At 33.7% G+C, this 19392-nt stretch overlaps 2 protein-coding genes across 3 annotated transcripts; one reads left to right on the forward strand and one right to left on the reverse strand.

The window, feature by feature from the left end:
• Positions 1 to 8983: 8983 nt before the first annotated feature.
• Positions 8984 to 11452, reverse strand: LOC145595365 (uncharacterized). The gene is made up of 3 exons (XM_081651762.1): positions 11297 to 11452; positions 9290 to 9484; positions 8984 to 9179 (listed from the first exon to the last, which is right to left on the reverse strand). Exons 2-3 carry the CDS (start codon positions 9476 to 9478, stop codon positions 9081 to 9083), a joined length of 288 nt encoding a protein of 95 aa, XP_081507888.1. The 5' UTR covers positions 9479 to 9484; positions 11297 to 11452; the 3' UTR covers positions 8984 to 9080.
• Positions 11453 to 15473: 4021 nt separating this feature from the next.
• On the forward strand, positions 15474 to 18958 carry LOC145594644 (protein Dr1 homolog). 2 transcript variants are annotated; one of them, XM_081650974.1, is made up of 6 exons: positions 15474 to 15676; positions 16110 to 16180; positions 16761 to 16850; positions 17104 to 17174; positions 18184 to 18252; positions 18367 to 18958. In XM_081650974.1, the coding sequence occupies exons 2-6, from the start codon at positions 16123 to 16125 to the stop codon at positions 18532 to 18534; spliced, it is 456 nt and encodes a 151-aa protein (XP_081507100.1). In that variant the 5' UTR covers positions 15474 to 15676; positions 16110 to 16122; the 3' UTR covers positions 18535 to 18958. The 2 variants fall into 2 exon arrangements, with proteins under 2 accessions (XP_081507100.1, XP_081507099.1); XM_081650973.1 differs by having other exon boundaries at positions 15479 to 15676; positions 17080 to 17174.
• The last annotated feature ends 434 nt before the right edge of the window (positions 18959 to 19392 follow it).

Raw genomic sequence — 19392 nt, forward strand, 5'->3', positions numbered from 1 at the left:
CAAAGAGTGATGGGAGAAAGATAGAGTGCTATGTCCATAAGGGCATGAGGGAAAAGAATATACAAATACTCCATTTGTCCCCGTTTGATAGTCACTTTTGAAGAAAAATCACGGAAATTAAGGAGAATTAAAAAAATACATTGAAAAAGTAAATTTCCATTGGGTATGCAAAAAAGTAAAGAGAGAAAGTAAATAAAGCACATGAGAAAGTAAAATTTACATGGGAAAGTTAAATTTGCACAAATATTTTTGCGAATGTTAGAGAATTTTGATAATAAAATAATATTAATGGTACTTGAAAAAGGCAAATGTGACTAACATTTTGAGTCACTAAAAATGGCAAAAGTGACTATCATTCGGAGACGAAGGGAGTACTTTTTTACAATTTGTTACAAACATTTGGGTATTTGAAAGTACTTGTTTACTCAAAATTTTAAATTGTATTTAAGGATATATTATGTAGTAATTTGTTTTCAAAACAAAGTTTACTAAAAGACGGGCTTTACCCTACAAAATTAGCCCAAAATTCAAGCTGGGCCAAAATTTTATTTAAAAATGAATTTTCAAATTGCCCAAAATCCAAAAAAAAGAAATTTAAAAAAGGGGTCGGGCTTGAAATTGGGGCCCAAAAATTTTGCACAAATCTTAGCCAGCGGGCTCGACTAGCTGTGATCAAGTCTTATTCAAAAGTATCAAAAACAAGGGAATTGAAATTATACATACTCAAATCAACTCAAACCCACAATTTCCAATAGTGACCCTAAATAACCCTTAGCCTAATAGCCTTAACCCGAATCACTACCCCAAATTTGTTGAGTGTGAGTATAATTTCTAATTATAAATTAGTTATACAGATTGGAGTATGATTAAGTAACCCAAAGGATAAAGTCATCTTCAGGACGGATTCACCTAGTGTAAGAAAAAATAGGTCCCAACTTTAATATTGATTGCATGTGGTTTAGGGTTGAGGAGCTAATTTAATACCTACAGATCACAAGTTTAAATCTTATTAATACATTCTTTTTTGACATTTTTTTTATTAATACAACTTATGGTAAAAAAAAAAAAAAAAAAAAAAAAAAAAAAAAAAAAAAAACTCTATTTACATCATTTTTATTTGAATTTTTAATATGTTGGACCTATTTTATATATTCTCTTATATACTACCACTATATATTTGTTTAAAAATGCAACCATTTGGCTGAAAAATTTGTTTGCATAATAAACTTTGACCATTTATATCTGTAATTATGTGTTAATAAAAATTATAAAAAGTTTATATTGTGAACAAATATGTTCTGACTAATTCAACAATATATGGAGTATTACATAATAAAATGTACTTTGTTGTTTATGTATACATTATGAAAATATATGTTAGTCATCCTTAAAATGAATACCATTATTTTATTTTTTTTATTGGCTGATTTTTTAATTATTTTTTATATCAAAATTAATAGAATTAGTCATCCTTACTTTTAAAATTTATTTTAATTTTTAATATTTTTGTAATTAATATTTGTATTATATTTTATTTTGTAAATTAATTGGGAAAATGATAAAAAAAAATAAAAAAATTATTTCAAAATTAATAAATAAATTTTTAAAAATATATTAATGATTTATAATTAATTTTGATATGAAAAAATAAATCAAAATCAGCCAATAAAAAATAATTATAATTGTACCATAGAATCTAGTTAAAATTAGTTAATGAATAAATCAAAAGTCAAACAATTTCATATAAAAACATAGAGTAATTACGCCTTCACATTTTGGTTCCATTCAGTAACTATGAAGAAAAATAAGTTACAAAAAGTGAATTAGGTGAATAAAATGCACTTTATCAAATCATTGGATTGTTTATCTCAACTTAATTTCACATTTAAATATTTTTGCAAACAACCATAAAATATTTTTTTTTAAACATATGTCTATTGTCTCTATTCTACCGTCAAACTAACGAGGAATTTGGTGTCCATCTAAAAAACTAAAATGTCATCTCTTTAACCGAGTAATACATATTATACTTTATATTCTTTTACTAGTATTTGACTTGATGCACATGTTTAAGTGTGTTTTTTTCAAAGATATAAACCACGTATCATATCCATATAAAAATTAAAGTAAATTTAATTCGAACATGATTTCATTCATCCTACATAATTATATACACTCGGTAGTCGGGTGCATGGAGATCCAATGATTTCATTTTTTTATTTTATTTTATTTTTTAATCTCATTTGATGATGAAATAATCAACAATCATCAAAATGGGCAAACCGCCAAACGATATTCTTAAGTGCACCGTGCACCTAGGTAGTCCGTAGTCGGGTGTATATAAGAATCTGTCTCCATTATATTCCTCACTCCAATTCAAAGTAGCATGAAACTACTTTGCAACTAGGTTTGAAATTCCCGCCCTTTTCACAATCAATCACCCAAATTCTCCTTCAAATCTCTCTCTTCCCCTCATCAAACTCGATCACAGTTGCGCTTACTTCAGAATCCCAAGCATAAGGTGAGATTTTCTCAAACCCTAGCTTCAAAATATACAACATCATTCAATTTTTAATGTTTTGAGTTACAACTCTATTTGTAAATTTAAATTACAAACAATAATTCTATTGCATAGATATTATGTAATTACAAACACATTTATATATAATTAATTAGCTCCCAATTGATACATGCTTGCGCATTTAGGAGTATCAAACTATCAATACATTGCATTTTTGATATTTGATATATGGTACTAAAATAAAATCATTTACGAAGTAACAAATTTGCGAATACAACTAGAATGAGAAATTCTAAATTAGTAGCACCAATGTGTAATAGCCACAGTTGATTTTATTCCTCCCCAATGATGATCTTTGATTGAATTTTTCCTGCACATTAATTAAAGAAATATAATCAGAAACAAATTTAGTTATTGTTGTTATTAGTTTAGAAGTAATATTGTACAAAAATGTGTTATTGTTGTTATTTAATACTTCAAGCAATAATAGGGGTTGAATTTTTTCAAATCAAGGTTTATTGATTATACTATATAGTGTAAATGTAGCATATGTTTCAAGCAATACATGATTAATGAGGCTTACTAGTTTACGCCTTCTTATAGTTCACGGTGTTTATTTAGATTAAAATTGGCGTGTGTTTGAGTGTGTGTGTGTATGGACAATGGTTTTAGAAACCGAAGGAATCATTTAGCATACGGGAATAGCATAGATTCCTATATACCAAAAGTTTATAGTGCAAGTGTGGTACAATGAGAAGTGAAATAGAGTGAAAACTTAATTATAGAGTTGGATTATAGTGCATATATACCTTTGGTTACATCTTCCAATTATAAGGGAAGGGCACTCGGCCTGACTCAATGTGTTGGATGTCCTCAAGGAGGTCTTGATAACGCTTCTTTACATCATCAACGGATTTTCCACCAACCTCTTTGGCAATATTGTTCCAACGATCAGGTGTATCCTTGTCGTACTTGTTAAGGGCACTTTCAAAAGCCTTGTTTTGTTGTGGAGTCCAGCCGTTAGAAGACATTATTGAGTTAAGCTTTAGTTGGTTGTTTGAAGAAATTAACAAAATGTGAACGAAAGAGGAGGATAGTTTGTAGAGCGCCTAAGGTAGTCACTTCTTAGTAAATGAAGAGATAGAACAAGGAGAAAAGACAATAATGAGAGCTAGTTTGGAAGTAATAGGTGTTTGGAAGAGAAAAGGGAAGTGTTTTTTAAGAAAAGCTGTAGTCGAGAGAGGATTTGTTATGAGCTGAGAGTTTGCTATGCCTGCTATTTATAGGGTGGACTGGTGGCTGATGGCTGATGCCAACCAGGCAAAGTATTTGCATGAGGCGAATCTAAAGATTGTGGAATATTAGTGATTTTGGTTCCTAAGAACCACAAAAAATGTATATGCAAGATGAAAAAAGTAGAGCAGGATAAAAAGCTTAAGGAAAATATCTCTAATAATTAATTCATTTTTGTACCTGCATGTTGCTTCGCAGTCTCACAGGTGACAATTTGTTTGATTAATGCCTTAAGATTCCAATTAAGCATAATTACCTCACATAATCGTAATAAGATTCTAAAGCAATACCATATCAAGCACACAGGCATGCTTTACATGTTGTCTTATTTTAGATAATTTGGCTGCATTTGTTTTCTTTTTTATTCGATGAAATCCATCAAAGTCTATGATCTTTGACTTAGAGTTTATAAATTAGCTAGTAGCTATACTATTTTTTTTTTTTTTTTTTTTAATAAAAAAAGGAGAAAAGTTGTGGTCCTCATCATATGTTGTCACTGAAGTAACTAAAAGAGTTTGCATGTATTTGTATGAAGTTTCAAATAACTTAAAACTTATCAATGGCTGAAAACCATGACAGGATACATAAAAATGGACTAAACTTATGTAGATCAGCCAGTTTGCTTTGCTAATCTTGACTCTGCAGTATGCGAGTTTCTACATGCACAAACTCAGTCCATAGGCCATACTAATTTCATGACTGAATTATAAGCCAATTACGCATATAGGTGATGAATTCTTGTATAAAGTCTTCTGATGCTGCATCTTACCGATGAAATTTCACTGGACTTTGTTTTCAACTCCATCCTAAGTTCTCCAGCTGGCCAGCTTAATCTGTACCATGATCTGATGAGATTTCTTAAAGTCCAAGTTTACAATACTATTTACTTCTTCAGTGGGATTGGGGCCTTTTCTTAATCATTTGTGAGCTAGAAGAGCACTAGATGGCTCTGTAGCAATTTTGTATGTGTATTTTGTTGAATTTGGTTTCAATCGAATTGAAATAGTTCAGTTCGTGTAATTATTTTGCCTATGATTGGTTCTCAGCTTAAGGTCACATTAAGGGCTAGAAATGGTTGATGGCTGCTATAATCAAGCTCTTTTTATATATTTGAGTAAAAGTACTATCTGTTATATTTCTCAAAGTTTTGCGATTATCCAATCTTGAATATCTAAGCTTATTCATATTAACTCATAGCAGGATTTGGACAGGAACAATGTTGAGTGGCTCTTGGAGTTCTTTGCTCAGTTACTGGTATTATCAATGACACTTTTCTCTTGTATATTCTTGATTTTTGAAACCTTCTCTTGTCATGCAAACAAGTATATCTTATAAGTATGCAGTTCATGAGTACAACAATTTCTTGCGTGTATCAGCTTTCATGATACTCATGCAATGGACAATATGTCATATTAGCTCATAACTTTAGATGCTCTTGATTCGATCTCATCCCTTCTTATTGATACACTTTAGCAAATAGAATATATGTTATACTATTTGCTACAAGTGTATATTTTAATGTGATGATCAATTTGCTTATTTATATCATTTTTCATCCAGAAAACAGTGTTGGAACTAGTTGTTCTGGCCTGTTTAATTGATTATGAGATTTATCTTATTATATTTTCTGTCAGCAATTTTCAGTTGTATTTCTGATATAATTGTAGAAAGGACTTCTAATTTAGCACAATGATTAGTACGATTTTGGACCTAAACACATATAATACGATTATTCGATTAATACCTCTTAGGTTATGACTATTAAACCCCATGCAATTGATACTGTGCTATCTGCATTATTTGGTTGGTCACTGAACAGAATTTTCTTCATGATAATTTTGACATTGTTTTGGTCCTCTTGTTGTCTATGGATGCATGATTCTTTGTCAGTGGTAGACATTCTGTGATGCTTTCATATCAGCAAGGCCAATTTTCAAGAGATATTTTCTTACTAGATCAACAACTAAACCTTTTTCCCTCCCCCGAAAGTGTTGCTAATGCTCCTCATAAGTTATTTGCCGAAACTACTTAATAGTCTTAATACTCCGTATTCACAATGTCCTTGTTTACGTGACAACATTATTGATGTTCCTTTTAGCATGATTTCTTATTTTGATTACTACAGTACTTCACAATTCCGTATAATTCTATTATTATAGCTAATGCGTACTTCTTGTCTCGTATGTTTTGTCCCACTCTAAGAGCATATGCCACTGCAGGCCTATTGGCAGAACCATATTAGTGTTTAATAATAACATATAGTATAAGGAACAAAGGTAATGGAAATCAATGAGTAATTATTCTTTGGTAAAAATATGGTGCTGTGTGATATTTTGGTTTTAGTGTTTTCTCATCTCATCTTGTTTTATGTCAACACAGGAAGAGGATCTTTCGAAAGAACCTAAATATTCCCACAAAAAGCTATGGTAAAAATAAGACCATATTATCTGAAGATTGTCTATGAATATGATAAGAGTCTGATTCGCTCTGCAAGTTGCTTAAATGAGCCCCAACATATTAAGCTTTTTTTTTGGAATAATCTTACAAGTGGACAAGATATGTATACTGGAAATTACAAGTTGGAAGGTTGTGAGTTGTGACTGCGATTGGATTATTCCTTTGGGCTTGTACTTGTGGCATCTTCCTTTCAGTAAAAATAATACGACAAACAAGATCTTATCATCCTCCCTAAATCTCTTGAGGGTAATAACTGATTTGCCAAAACTAATATTGGATGAGAACTGAAACATTTTGTTAAATCTGTTTTTTGTGCTGTATTATTGCATTTGGTTTTTAGAAAAGGAAAAAAAAAAAAAAAAAATCATCCTTTGATTTTACTGCATTTTTTTAGGTGCAGTATGACGATACCTACACATTGACTCAAAGTATACTTCCCAGGAATCTCTCTAGAAAATGAGCAAGAGCTGCATCTAGATACTCCTTTACCACAGAAGGTTGGAATGGATCTCAACTTGTCGTCTTCATATGTAAAGTAGTTGGTTTATTCTTCTCCACCTGCTTTTCCATTCTCCTGGCAGTGGTCCATAGTTTGGACTAGAGGTAATATACCTTACAACTGTGCTTTGGAGCACTGAATTTTTTATACAGCCTCATTATACTTTTTAGGCAATGGAAGCAGGAACCTCAACTTTTTAGCAGCAGGCAGCAGAATGGAATTTTTGGGTGGGCATGAGAAAAATCTTGGATTCTGTATGTGATTAATGAGTACTGCATCAAGTAAATGGTAAATACTATGACAATGTCGCAATTGACACCTTAGATGTAAGAATTGTTGGAGGGTGACTGTTGATATATACACATACATCTGTACTACTGCATCAAAATATACAATTTTTAACATCTTGTGACTAGTTTAGAGGGATGTATCAATCATTGAAATGATATTTGGCATGCTCTACATAATTAGTCACATTATTCATATTGTTTACATTACATTTGGGGTGATGAATTTTTTGTTTATATGGTGAACTCCATCCAGTAAAGATAAGGGCTTGTACTTGATAATGCATCTTGTGGGTGGTATACAGGAAGTAGCATCACTGCTACATCCCCTTATAAGTCCTTCGAAGAATAAAATGCTTAGTATTCTGACTATGTTGTTAGACCTCTATTTTTCCCTCTTTCTGTAATTAATTTTCCTTTTGTTTCTATGCATACATCTATTTTCACAAAGATGCCAGACTCTCAGGAATAATTAAGTTCATTATATTGTGGCAGGTCTAGACATAAGGCGCGAGGAAAAGGTATTCCATTTCTTATAGGGGTAACTGTTACCTCTGAACTTTTCCAAGTGCCTGATTCTTTGTTTTGAGCTTATTGTTTCTGAAACTAAGGTGAGTATTTCAGGTATAAGGAACGCCATCAGTACTTGTGATTCTAGCTATGATGGTACGACCAAACCGCTGCGCGATCTTTTTGAACTTTTTATCTGTGCCTGAATGTTGCATTATCACCTTTTTCTTACAGTCACACTCATAAAGGTCCTATATGGCATATTATCAAGCTTCTGCTCTATTCAGTTCTCAATAGCTTGGACAAAGGCTTCTACCTTTTATCTTTGATTTTACATTTCCTTCTCCCCTTTTTATCCCAATTGCTAGACAATATTCTCCTAGTGGAACATGATTTATGATTTTTTTTGGACCATTCTAGATGGCTTTTACCTTAAGCTTGTCTGCTATTAGTATGTTCACGATTATCTTAATCTTTCTTTGGATTAAATTTAGGCGTTTAGGTGCTACATTTTCGTGAGGATCTATTACTGGTGCATTCTTTCTCAGCATCATTTGTCCTTCGTGATTCTCTATCGATAATTTTGTTTGTTCTGATAGCAGGGAAGGGCTTACAGCCATTACAGGTTGCTGTTATTGACTTCATGAATTGAAGATAGATGGCCATATGGTGATACAGTCATACGAATACGATACATTTGTAATTATAGAATACTTTGATATTGCATCAAGTTGATGAAGCAATTGTACTCATACGGCTTTGTACCTACACCTTTTCATGTTCCAACTATTAGATTCCTTCCTAGTGATCCAACACTGAAGAATTACATACCTTATTCTAAAAGAATGACTGATATTTGTGTCATATATTAATCATTTTGGGAGAGTGGATGGAGCTGTGGAGTGAGAAGAAAAGAATGCGCATCTTCTTTATGCGTCTCAAGTTGCTTAGATACTTGGATGTTCTTTGTATAGGTTAATCTAACTTTCGAATATATGACATACATTAGCAGTAAATGATTAAATTCGTCCTTCATGGCCTTTTATGCAAATGAAGAATTGCAAGTTTCTATTAACTGTTTGAGGTGCTTAATAATTAAAATGCATAACACAAGGTATTTTGTGAAACAATTCAACAACTAACAGAAGGAACAATTTTGGATACATAAGGGCGGTGATATGCTAATAAAGACATCCCCAATTAAAATAACTTGGAATTCCTCTGAGGACAAAGGAAAAATTAGTCAAGCAGGGAATGAAAAGTACTCATTAATAAATTACTAAAATTATGTATTAGTAACAGTCTTTATTAATCCGCCTCCAAGTAGAAACATCATTAGTGTTTAGGATTCAGACACTATATAAACATCAAACCAGTGTAGTTATCATAGAGCAAGCAAAGAACACCATGCACCTCCATTCTGAAGAATCTAAACTATGAGTAGTTCCATACTGAGTTACTGACTATCTGAAAGTTAAGAAACTATAAACTTCTGCAGTTCATGATTATCTGTCTAGTTTGAAATTGTTGTCTGAAGAGGCAGAACACTTTCGACTTCCTGCTGTTCAGCATTCTTTTCTTTCTCTGCAACTTTCCTTGACAACCCAAACATCTGCAGTTACAGGGAATTCTAACGTGTTAAGAACTCAGATGAAACATATCAGATCAGAATGATGACAGAGCATAAGTGTAACATATGATGAAAGGAATATGTAACTAAACCTTATTGATGGTTTTTTTGAAGCATTCCTTGTGTTCATCCATTGAGGCATGGACAAACTCGTCAATGTGGTCCTTTATATCCTCAAGGAAAGCTGCTTCTTCGCTCTTCTTCTTCCGGCATGAAGTGGCTGCTGCAGCAGGTGCACTTGCAGAAGGTTTCGTTGCAGATTCACTCTTCTGGGCTTCCATGTCAACCTGTTTTCAAAGGTTTGACACTTAAGTGAATATGCTCAGATACGAGACATTGAGCCAACATTAGGCCTAATCATGTTCATCTAAGAAGGAGATAAACCGTATGGTTGCTATACATAGCCTTAGCTAAAAGGATGCAGAATAAACTGTCGGACATGGGATTAAAATGACAACTTACACAAGCACAGAACTGGTTGGTTGTTTTTTTTTCCCTGGCAAGAAGTGAATATCATGCAAGTTCTTCATTGCATATATTGATATCTATTAGGCAAGGATACTTTTACACATGATTAAAGTCTAAAGATACACTTATACGAAGTATAAAAGAAGTTATTCCTTCATCTGGTAGAACTATAGGAAGTTTTACTATTTGCCCTAGCAACCGCCACTGGTTTTTTTGGGTGTTCTCATCTGGCAAGTTACTATTTGTCCTCAACAAATCTGCTAACTTCAGTTATCTCTTCATAACACTAAGGCACATAGCAGCTCCATGCATACTGCCGACCAGTCCCTAAACAAGCTTAGTGATACATTTTAAGTAGACTATATATAATGGTATTCTCTATGAATTTTCCCATGAAAGATGCATATACACTTTTACCTGCACCTCAAGTAACATGATACACGACCTACAACACACGACAGCTCAACACTAATGGTATATATTAACAATTTAACCACACCTTAAGTAACTGAATGTTCTTCAACAGTCAAACACTAAGGTGGGCAGCGGCCAAATACACATTGTTGCATAATTTTAATCCTACTTATTATCAGACAACAGTACAACACCATGGAATCATATGCTTCCACTCTTACCATTTGACATTACAATATTAGAACGTTAGCATTATACCCCTCCTCTCTCTCACACACACACACTCGTTTCACTCAACATGAGAAAGCATTTTCTAATTCAAAAGCAGGGTTAATATCAAGGATTCCCACTCACGACTCACCCCAACAAACCAAAGTAAGCACAAAACTTCAACTATCACCCAATATCTCACAACATCTTAATCAAGATGAAACAAATCCCATAAGCAAATTCAAAAATTATAACAAAAATATTCAACATCCCTAAATGACCCAAAAATGAGCTAAACCCCATGATATGATTATAGTTAAAATCATAAAAAAAAAAAAAAAAAACAATACGCTTGTTATGAGTCTCTTAGGTTTGGTTTGTTTTGATGAAAAAGTCACCTACATTAATGATTTTCCCCTTTTTCATAGATTGGGTTCTCTACTCCTAACATCATTTTCCATTCTCCCACCCACCTTTCCCCTTCCACTCCCATTTTCTTCTTTCACTATATATTTATTTTTCTCTATATTTTACAATCGTGTTTTTTTCTTAGAAATTGTTTTCCTTTTCCATCAAAACAATAATATGATCCTATAAACTGCAAATCCTATCCTTTTTTTACTGGATTACCCAATTAATCTCATGATCATGCTTCTATACAATACCAAATACAGGGTCAAATCACTGAAACCTAAATTAATCATATTCATGACTTTAAAATTTAAATTACTAAAATCACTCTTATAACATCCCAGAATTGCAGGACATGAATAAATCAGCGGTAATCTATAAATACAAATAATGCAGAACAGATGCTCGACAAAATGTCACAATGAAAAATCAAACAAAAAACCAAATCATAATCTTAGAATGAACATAATCATAATCAATTACAGAAAGAAAGCAACAATTTAGAAAAATTACTACGAAAAAGTTAAAAGAAAGATAAATAACATGATTAAAGTTGAAATAGGAGAATTGATTACGGAAATAAAGCAGAAATTTACCTAAAGCAAACGAGATTAATGAGGAATAATGAATAATTTTGAGGGCCAAATTGGTTTGTTCGTTGTATAGAAAGCGTGGTACGGTGTACTAATCTGCAATTTATTGTGCTCTAGAAGCGTCTTGCTGAGCAAGAAAGACCAGTTGGTTGTTTGGTACTAGTTGGTAAGTTATCGTCCCTCTAGAAAGTCTTGTTCAGCAAGAGAGACCGATCTCCATAATTCTCACTCCGTAGTAGAGTTGGATCAAAAATTGGGTCGGGCCGGGTCTTAACATCATATCTTGTGATTAAACCCGTAAAAAGATAACGGATTTGTCGGATTTCTTAGGGCCGATTTGAATTTTTTTTATTAAAAATGCACTTTTAGGCTTACTCAAAACCGTCTTATTTTCGAGCAGGATCGGGACATACTGATGTTAATCACCTCTATCGTATTTAACTTACTCTGTATTTACAACATTTATCAAATGGTATCTACTGCGTACAAATTGAGATTGGGGGCTAGAGTAGTTGATTAATTCTTTGACTTCCAGACGTGATGCCAAGGGTCGAATCTAACCAAGCACATTTTAGGAGGGATTTCCTTCTCAGCTAACGATTATTCTCCCCTTTAAATCATCCTCCCCCAAGCTAAACATTACATTGTCCTCTTTGAGAACAAAGAGAAAACTACAGCATAAATAAGGGAGAGGCACAACTCACAAAGGGGTGGGTAAGCGAAGGGAGCGACAAAAGGTATCGACACCTCCACCACAATCAAAACTTGTTTTGACTTGAGAGGGAAATCCCTCCTAAAATGTGCTATGTAAAACTTTATTAGAAAACTTTATTAACAAAGTTGATACAGTATTATAAAACTTTATGTTAATACTTATGTAAAAACATATTTCATAATAAATTTTGATTTTAACACATTATTAGAAAACTATCGTCAAAATTATAAATCAAACATGTCAATAATTATTCTTGAGATGGAGGGAATACTGAAACAGATTGAGTAAAATGACATATAAATAGTGAAAAATCTCAATTTTAGATTATAATAAAACGGAGGGAGCATTTTCTTTAACTTAAAAAAATATTGTAATAAGGAACATTTAGTAAAATTAAGATGAAGTAAAACATATACTCCCTTCATATTTTAATAATTTTATTACTTGCTCCATTTCTTCATGTGCGAAGTTTTAGACTTTTAGGAGAAATAATGAAAAGTAATAAGATCGATGTATGATGGTAGTGGGGTTGTTTAAATGATACTGTAAAAAAAATTTTAAAAACAAATATGAATATAAGTGGGCCGGATGAATAATATGATAAATATTGCTTCATAAAATATGATAGGAGGTGACCACTAGTGGATAGAAAAATAGTAAAATACTACGCATTGTTTAAAATTTCCCCCTCCCCCCCCCCCCTCCCCAAAAAAAGGTAATAGAATAGGAAAATTTGTAAAAAAAAAACATTTTACAAGCACGTGAAAGAAAACCTTTTAAAAACTTTTTGGTTAAAAAAAACTACCACTGTTCTTTTTTTTTTTTTTTTTTTCGAGAGGAAACTCTTAGGGCATGTTCACATTTACTAAATTGAGTTGAACTGAACTGAACTAATTGAAGCTAAACTGAACCGAAGTGAACTGATTGGAGCTTAACTGAACTGAACTGAGCTAAAATGAATATTTTATGAGAGAAGGAAATTAGAAGTTGAATTGAACTGATTGGAGCTGAATTGAACAGAACTGATTGGAGCCGAACTGAACTTGAATTAAGTAAATGTGAACAGACCCTAATTTCCTCCCATTTTTTTAACTAACCTCTAACTTGTACTGTCAAAAGGGTTTGACAGTTCGGTTTCGGTTCGATTTGAAATCGGTTCGGTTTGAAATCGGTACAAGTATCGGTTTCAATTCGTTTTAAATAGCTATCAATTCGATTCGGTTTTGGTTTTGGTTTATTCTTGAGAGGTTTTAATTCGGTTCGGATGGTCCTGGTAGTAAATGGTTCGGTGCAAACGAGTTGCGGTTTGTAAACAGTTCGGTGTAAACGGTATTTTATCCCGGTTCAAACAGTTTCGGGTTAGATTCGGTTCTTTTTTTTATTCTGTTTTATTTTAGTTCTGTTTATAACTAGTTCGTTTGTGAACGGGTTCGGTTCTTATACATTTAACGTTATTCAGATCGGTTCTATTTTGGATTTACTAAATTACGATTCGGGTCGGTTTTTTATTTCAAAAAATCGGTTTTTTATCGGGTCATTTGACTTCGAGCAATTGAAACAGCTTTGGTTTGAAATTTGATAGTACTTGCTAAACTTTTGCTGGTTAACAAATTTTATATCAAGCCGAGATTTCATCACTTCATATTTATGCATCATATTATATATGAATTGTCATTGATTTTATAAATACATATCATGTTATATTTCAAGTTTAACCATACTGATCTTACTAGTTTATTACGAAGTAGATTATAAAAGTTTAGTGAATGTATTATTGTTTTACTATCAGGTTATTATCTGCATCTTATTTAATCATTACTGTAGCGTCATAATCATGATTTGATGAGTTGTTGTGACATCAATATTTGCAATTTGGTAATTCGATACTAAATTTGTCAATGTCAACTATAATGCTTATAGCCTTCTACAATCTTAGTATGTCTTTTTTAATATTATGTCAGTTTCTTGATTTCATTAACGTGATTTTAATCTTCCCTATAGCAAGCGGTTTGTATACTGTTCGATGTATGAGCGGTTTGGTTCATGAACAATTTATAGACGGTTCGGTTTGTAAGTGGTTCAATTTATAAACGGTTCGGTTTGTACACGGTTCGGTGCAAATGGGTTGCAGTTTGTTAACAGTTCACTGTAAACAATTTCACCTCGATTCAAATGGTTTTGGGTTCGAAATGGTTTTGGGTTAGAAATGGTTCGGTTCTTTTTCGGTTCGGTTTGATTTCAGTTCGGTTTAGAACTGGTTCGGTTTGTTAACGGGTTCAGATTTTATACGGTTTGACATTATTCGGATCGGTTCGGTTCCGGGTTTACTAAAATACGATTCGGGTTGGTTTTCGGTTTCAAAAAAATCAATTTTTAATCGGTTCAGTTCTCATTTGGGTCGATTGGTTTCGGGCAGTTAAACGGTTTCGGTTTGAAATTTGACAGCACTATCTCTAACCCACCCAATTACTTAATAATTAGATTTAATTTATACATAAAAAAACCACCACCCCAACCATCAACCAACCACCCTTTCCCCTTCTTCCTCCTTTTCCCACTCACCCACTAGACCCGCCGCTCATATCCCCCCACCTCTATCGACCTACCTCCACCACTGGTAGACCTTCCCTTTCCCCTTATCCCCATTGGCGACCATCATGTCCCTTCGAATTTTTGGCTCTTATTTACTCAAACATGCTCAAATCAAGTCCAAATCAATTGCAATTTGCTTCTAAATCACCCTAGCATCACATACATACATAATCAAAGCCAAAACAAACATCATTTGCAAACAAGATGCACAAAATTAAAACCCCCAAATCGATTTTCTAGGGTTTTTCAAAATCACAGAGGTGGTTGTCGGGCGGTGATTAGGGGGAAAGGGAGGGTCGATTGACAGTGGAGGAAGTCGCCGTAGATGGGGTATATGGACAACAAGTTCGGTGGGGGAGGGGGTTGATGCCATTAATTAAATCTAATTATTTAGTAATTTGGTGGGTTTGAGGTTAATTAAAAGAAATGAGAAATCATTATAGGCTAATTAAGTTAATTAGAGGGCAAATAAGGAGATGAATTTCCTCTCGCGAAAAAAATGAATGTGGCGATTGTTTTTTAAAAGGTTTTTGTTTACAATTTTTTCAAAAAAAATTTGACCGTCCCTTAATACAAAACCTCTTTCTTTTATTTATTAGTCACGTAATGAAGAGAAAGAGACTTTTAATTTAGAGACGGATAAAAATGAAGGAAGTACGAGAGTACTTAAAAAAGTGGTTAGTGTTCACTGTTGAGGGCAAAAGAACTCGAGAACCGTATAGAACAAGTTTAATTTGGAGGTTTGCTTCCCTTTTCATTATCTGTCCTTATCCCAATCTTAGAACAATGATAACGGAGCCACTAGTTATATTTTGACTAAACTAAACGACACACTTTTGCCAAGTCTAATTTATTTTTTTAAAAAAGTACTCGTATTTCCTCTTCTAAAATTAATTAAAATTGCATAGTTTAAAAGTTCCCCAATTTTTCGCAAATTTCTGAAACCCTAAAATCTCCGCCAAACTCCACCGTTCTCCGGCGACTTTCCCTCTTTCTCCCCTCTTCTCCGCCGCCGACGCCGCCATCTCCGGCCACTCTCATCGGTTAAACTCTCCACCTCTTTTCCGATCTTTCTGGTTAGTTTCCTCTTTTTTTTACACCTAATTTGACTGTGATTTGTTTTGTTTTTTGAGAATTAATTTGATTTAGGCTTTATTTTCGATGAGGTAACTTCCAATTTGCAATTGTTCTCGTATATTGTTTGAAGCTGATTTTGATTTAATAGAATCTAGCAATTCTTAGAGTACAATACTTATGTTTATGTGAATTTGGATTAGCCTAGTTTGATCTGACTGATTTGAGGGTTGAAAGATTTTACAAGAAAAGGCGGATTATTTTCTTTCTTTAAACACTTTGAAAGATATTGTAAAAATTTCTATAAACGAGTAAATGGTATTTTTGTTTGTTTTCTTGTTTGTGTTGTTGCTAATTTGTTAGTTATGATGTATCGGGATGACGGCGAGTATGATGTTTTGAGCTGGTTTTGAATATATATGCTTTTGCTTGTAGACTGTGTACTTACATGATGGAGCCAATGGACATAGTTGGGAAGGCAAAAGAAGACGCTTCACTCCCTAAAGGTAATCCTGCCTCTTTTGAGAAATAATAAGAATCGCCTAATCTTGAATTCCTACAAGGTGTTCTCAAGCGAACTTGCAAGATCATTGGGTAGTGTTATAATTTTGTTTTGTTCGGTTCACTTGTACGATGCAGTTGTTTTAACATCCCTTGATTGAGCTAAATGCTTGGCGTAATGTGTTGGTATAATAAGGCCAGTATAGAGTTGATTAGGTGTTTTTTCTTACCTCTTGCTTTTGATTGCACTACACTGTCAAGCATGCATATCGACAGACTAAAGTATTTTCCTGATTATTTTGGATTTGAAAATTGTAAGTAGGGGCCTTGTGGTTTTAGGAAACGCTATGCACTGCCCTTTTTTTTCTTGAACATCTTTTTTCTGATTGTACATTCATGATGGAATTAGGGTAGCATCAAAGTATGTCTTAAACCATAATCGTTTCTTTGATTAAAATTATGCAGCTACCTTTGCGACAATTTCCCTAAGATTTTGAACTTCAATTACCTTGGTTTTGAATAGAAATAGTCAATAGTCATTTGCTTCTGTGACTTGATTCAATGCATTTTGTTCCTTGTTTCCAGCGACAATGACTAAAATAATAAAGGAGATGTTGCCCCCAGATGTTCGTGTGGCTAGAGATGCTCAAGATTTATTAATTGAATGTTGTGTTGGTGAGTATATGATTTCTTATTCAAATATAATACTTTTAGTTTTATAAAATGACCTCATTTGTATGGCTATTCTGTTTTGTTTATGTTTCTGCTAGTTGGTGTTGGATACCATGGTTCCTAGTTGCATTTTGCTGTTTATTTGCGGAGTGAAGCCTCTTCATTTGCAGTGTCTAAGGTCTTTTCTGTGGTTTTTGTTGCTTTTTTCACTGACATAATCTCATTCTTTCAGAGTTTATAAATCTTGTTTCATCAGAATCAAATGACGTTTGCAACAGAGAAGAAAAACGAACAATTGCACCAGAGCATGTACTGAAGGCTCTGGAGGTATTTTTTAAATTTTTTTTTTTTTTTCCTTAATTCTTCACCATCTGTCTCTCTTCTTGGAATCTGCTAGAGGAGTCTCTTTTGTATGATTGGTGTCCTGTGTAGTATTTACAGTTGAACTTGAATTTTCTTATGTTATTCTTTTGGAGATTCAAGGACATAGGATTGTTATGGCGATCTCTGACCTTTTACGATTTCAATGTTACAAGATGATTAATGGGATAGGTGAATAGATATTGCAATAGTCTGGGCAGATATAGAAGCTCTGGCAGAAAAAAAGCCTTTGAAGTTGAAATGGCACCACTTCTCTTCTTATGGTTCATTGATAGCAATTGTCTTAATGACAGATTAACCGTGATTGTTTTGATAGTGATCAGTGACTTGGTGAGACAGCTTTGGAAGCTTTTATAAACTAGATTTGAGACTTTTGTAGTATATATAGCTTGTACGAAGATCCTACCAAAATCTCTAATGCCGTTTTCCCTTATCAATTCAGTTGTGGCCATCATTGTGGGCCTTCAATACCTACTCTTACCTTGCTGACCAAAGGAAGTTTTGTGGCAATCTCCTGGATTTCTGGAAAGATTTTCAATCATTTTTTAGTTGATAGAAGGCTGGACCAATTTTTTCCCTTAGGTTGCAGTTTCTTTGTGTTATAGTGGTTCTTTGGACACAAATTCTTAGCTCTATCGGTCTCTTTCCAATCTTGTTGACTCGTGTAGAGAGCTGGGAGTAAAATAGTTTTTGGCGTCTTGTTTATTTTATTGCCTTTAGCCCCTTCTTTCTATTGATAGAGTTACGTCTACATTGCTCTTCAGTGGTATCTGCTCTGCTTGCGCTGATTTCCGAGAACTGATTGTAAAATTCTTCTTAAAACAATAGTGTACCCAGAACTTATTGTGTCACCTTGATGATTTGTATCTGTTCTTGTATTTTTTCTTCTCCTTGTTTTACTATTATATTCATTCTGGGTTTAGACAGATCATGGTTTCTCATGTTTATCATTCAGGTTCTTGGTTTTGGGGAGTACATTGAAGATGTTTATGCTGCATATGAACAACATAAAGTGGAGACAATGGTGATTCTTCTTTTCCAAGTTAACTTTAAAGATTGCACTGATCCTGGTGGCCCATCAGGCTTAGTATTTGCTCTAGCTATTTTTTTGAATAATCTATGTTTGTATTTTTCTCAGCAAGATGGAGTTCGAGGTGGTGGTGGTGGTAAGTGGGGCAACGCTGCCGAGATGACCGAGGAAGAAGCTGCTGCTGAGCAGCAGAGGATGTTTGCGGAGGCTCGTGCAAGAATGAATGGGAATGTACCTCTTCCCAAATCAGATACCGACCCTACCCCAGAGAGCTAACTTTTAGGATCTTAGGTCTTTGTTTTCTTCAAATCATAGGCAAAAGCACCCATTAACATCATCTGTGCATCTGACCTCATATTTTCTTGTACAAAGCTGTGAGGCAAGAGCTCTGGCCTGTGTTTAAAGCTTTATAATTTGTATCTCACCAATTGTCCTGTTCATAAATGAATGTAATTAGCGGGAGCATTTCACCTTCTTGGTAGTGAGATGCTCTTAGAAGGGTACATATTGCTACCAATGGAGAATTCTACCTTTAGATTTTCCTTGGTAAAGGGTGTGACTAGTACACAACCCTCTTTTCTAGTCATTACCAGTTGTATTGCAGGCTATAGCTGAGCCAGCAAACATGTAGTGTAACTTTTTTCTTTTATTTTCTAATATCTTGAATGCAGTGAATGTTTTTTTTAATCCAGATACTAAATTGACTTTCTGAAAGCTATCTAAATCTCTGAAAGCAAGTTTGTGGCTGTTGGTGCCTGAGAGTCTGAGACTCTGGGAGTGGATTATATATTTTGTCTGTGCTATTCTAACAAAATGTGTATACTGACTGACTTTAGATGGCATAACTGGATCAGAGAAATGTGCAATGTGACAGCAGGAATTGTCTCTCGAGCTTTTATATAAAACATTTTGATTAGAATTTGGTAAGCTTGAACTGGAGAGCGCAGCTTGCCAAGCTCAGTTCTCCTGGAATATATATCACCATCTCCATGTCTCAGACTTTGAGCGTGTTTGCCTGTTTGGGAAACACTACTGATAAGGTAGTGATAAAGCTTACAGTGTAAAGCTTATTTTTTATTTGTTATTAGCAGAATTATCAGCTGTTGATTGAAGCGGATATATGTTAAGTAGTCT

This window comes from Chenopodium album, chromosome 19 (assembly GCF_948465745.1).
Source record: "Chenopodium album chromosome 19, dcCheAlbu1.1, whole genome shotgun sequence".
NCBI classification, from domain to species: domain Eukaryota; kingdom Viridiplantae; phylum Streptophyta; class Magnoliopsida; order Caryophyllales; family Amaranthaceae; genus Chenopodium; species Chenopodium album.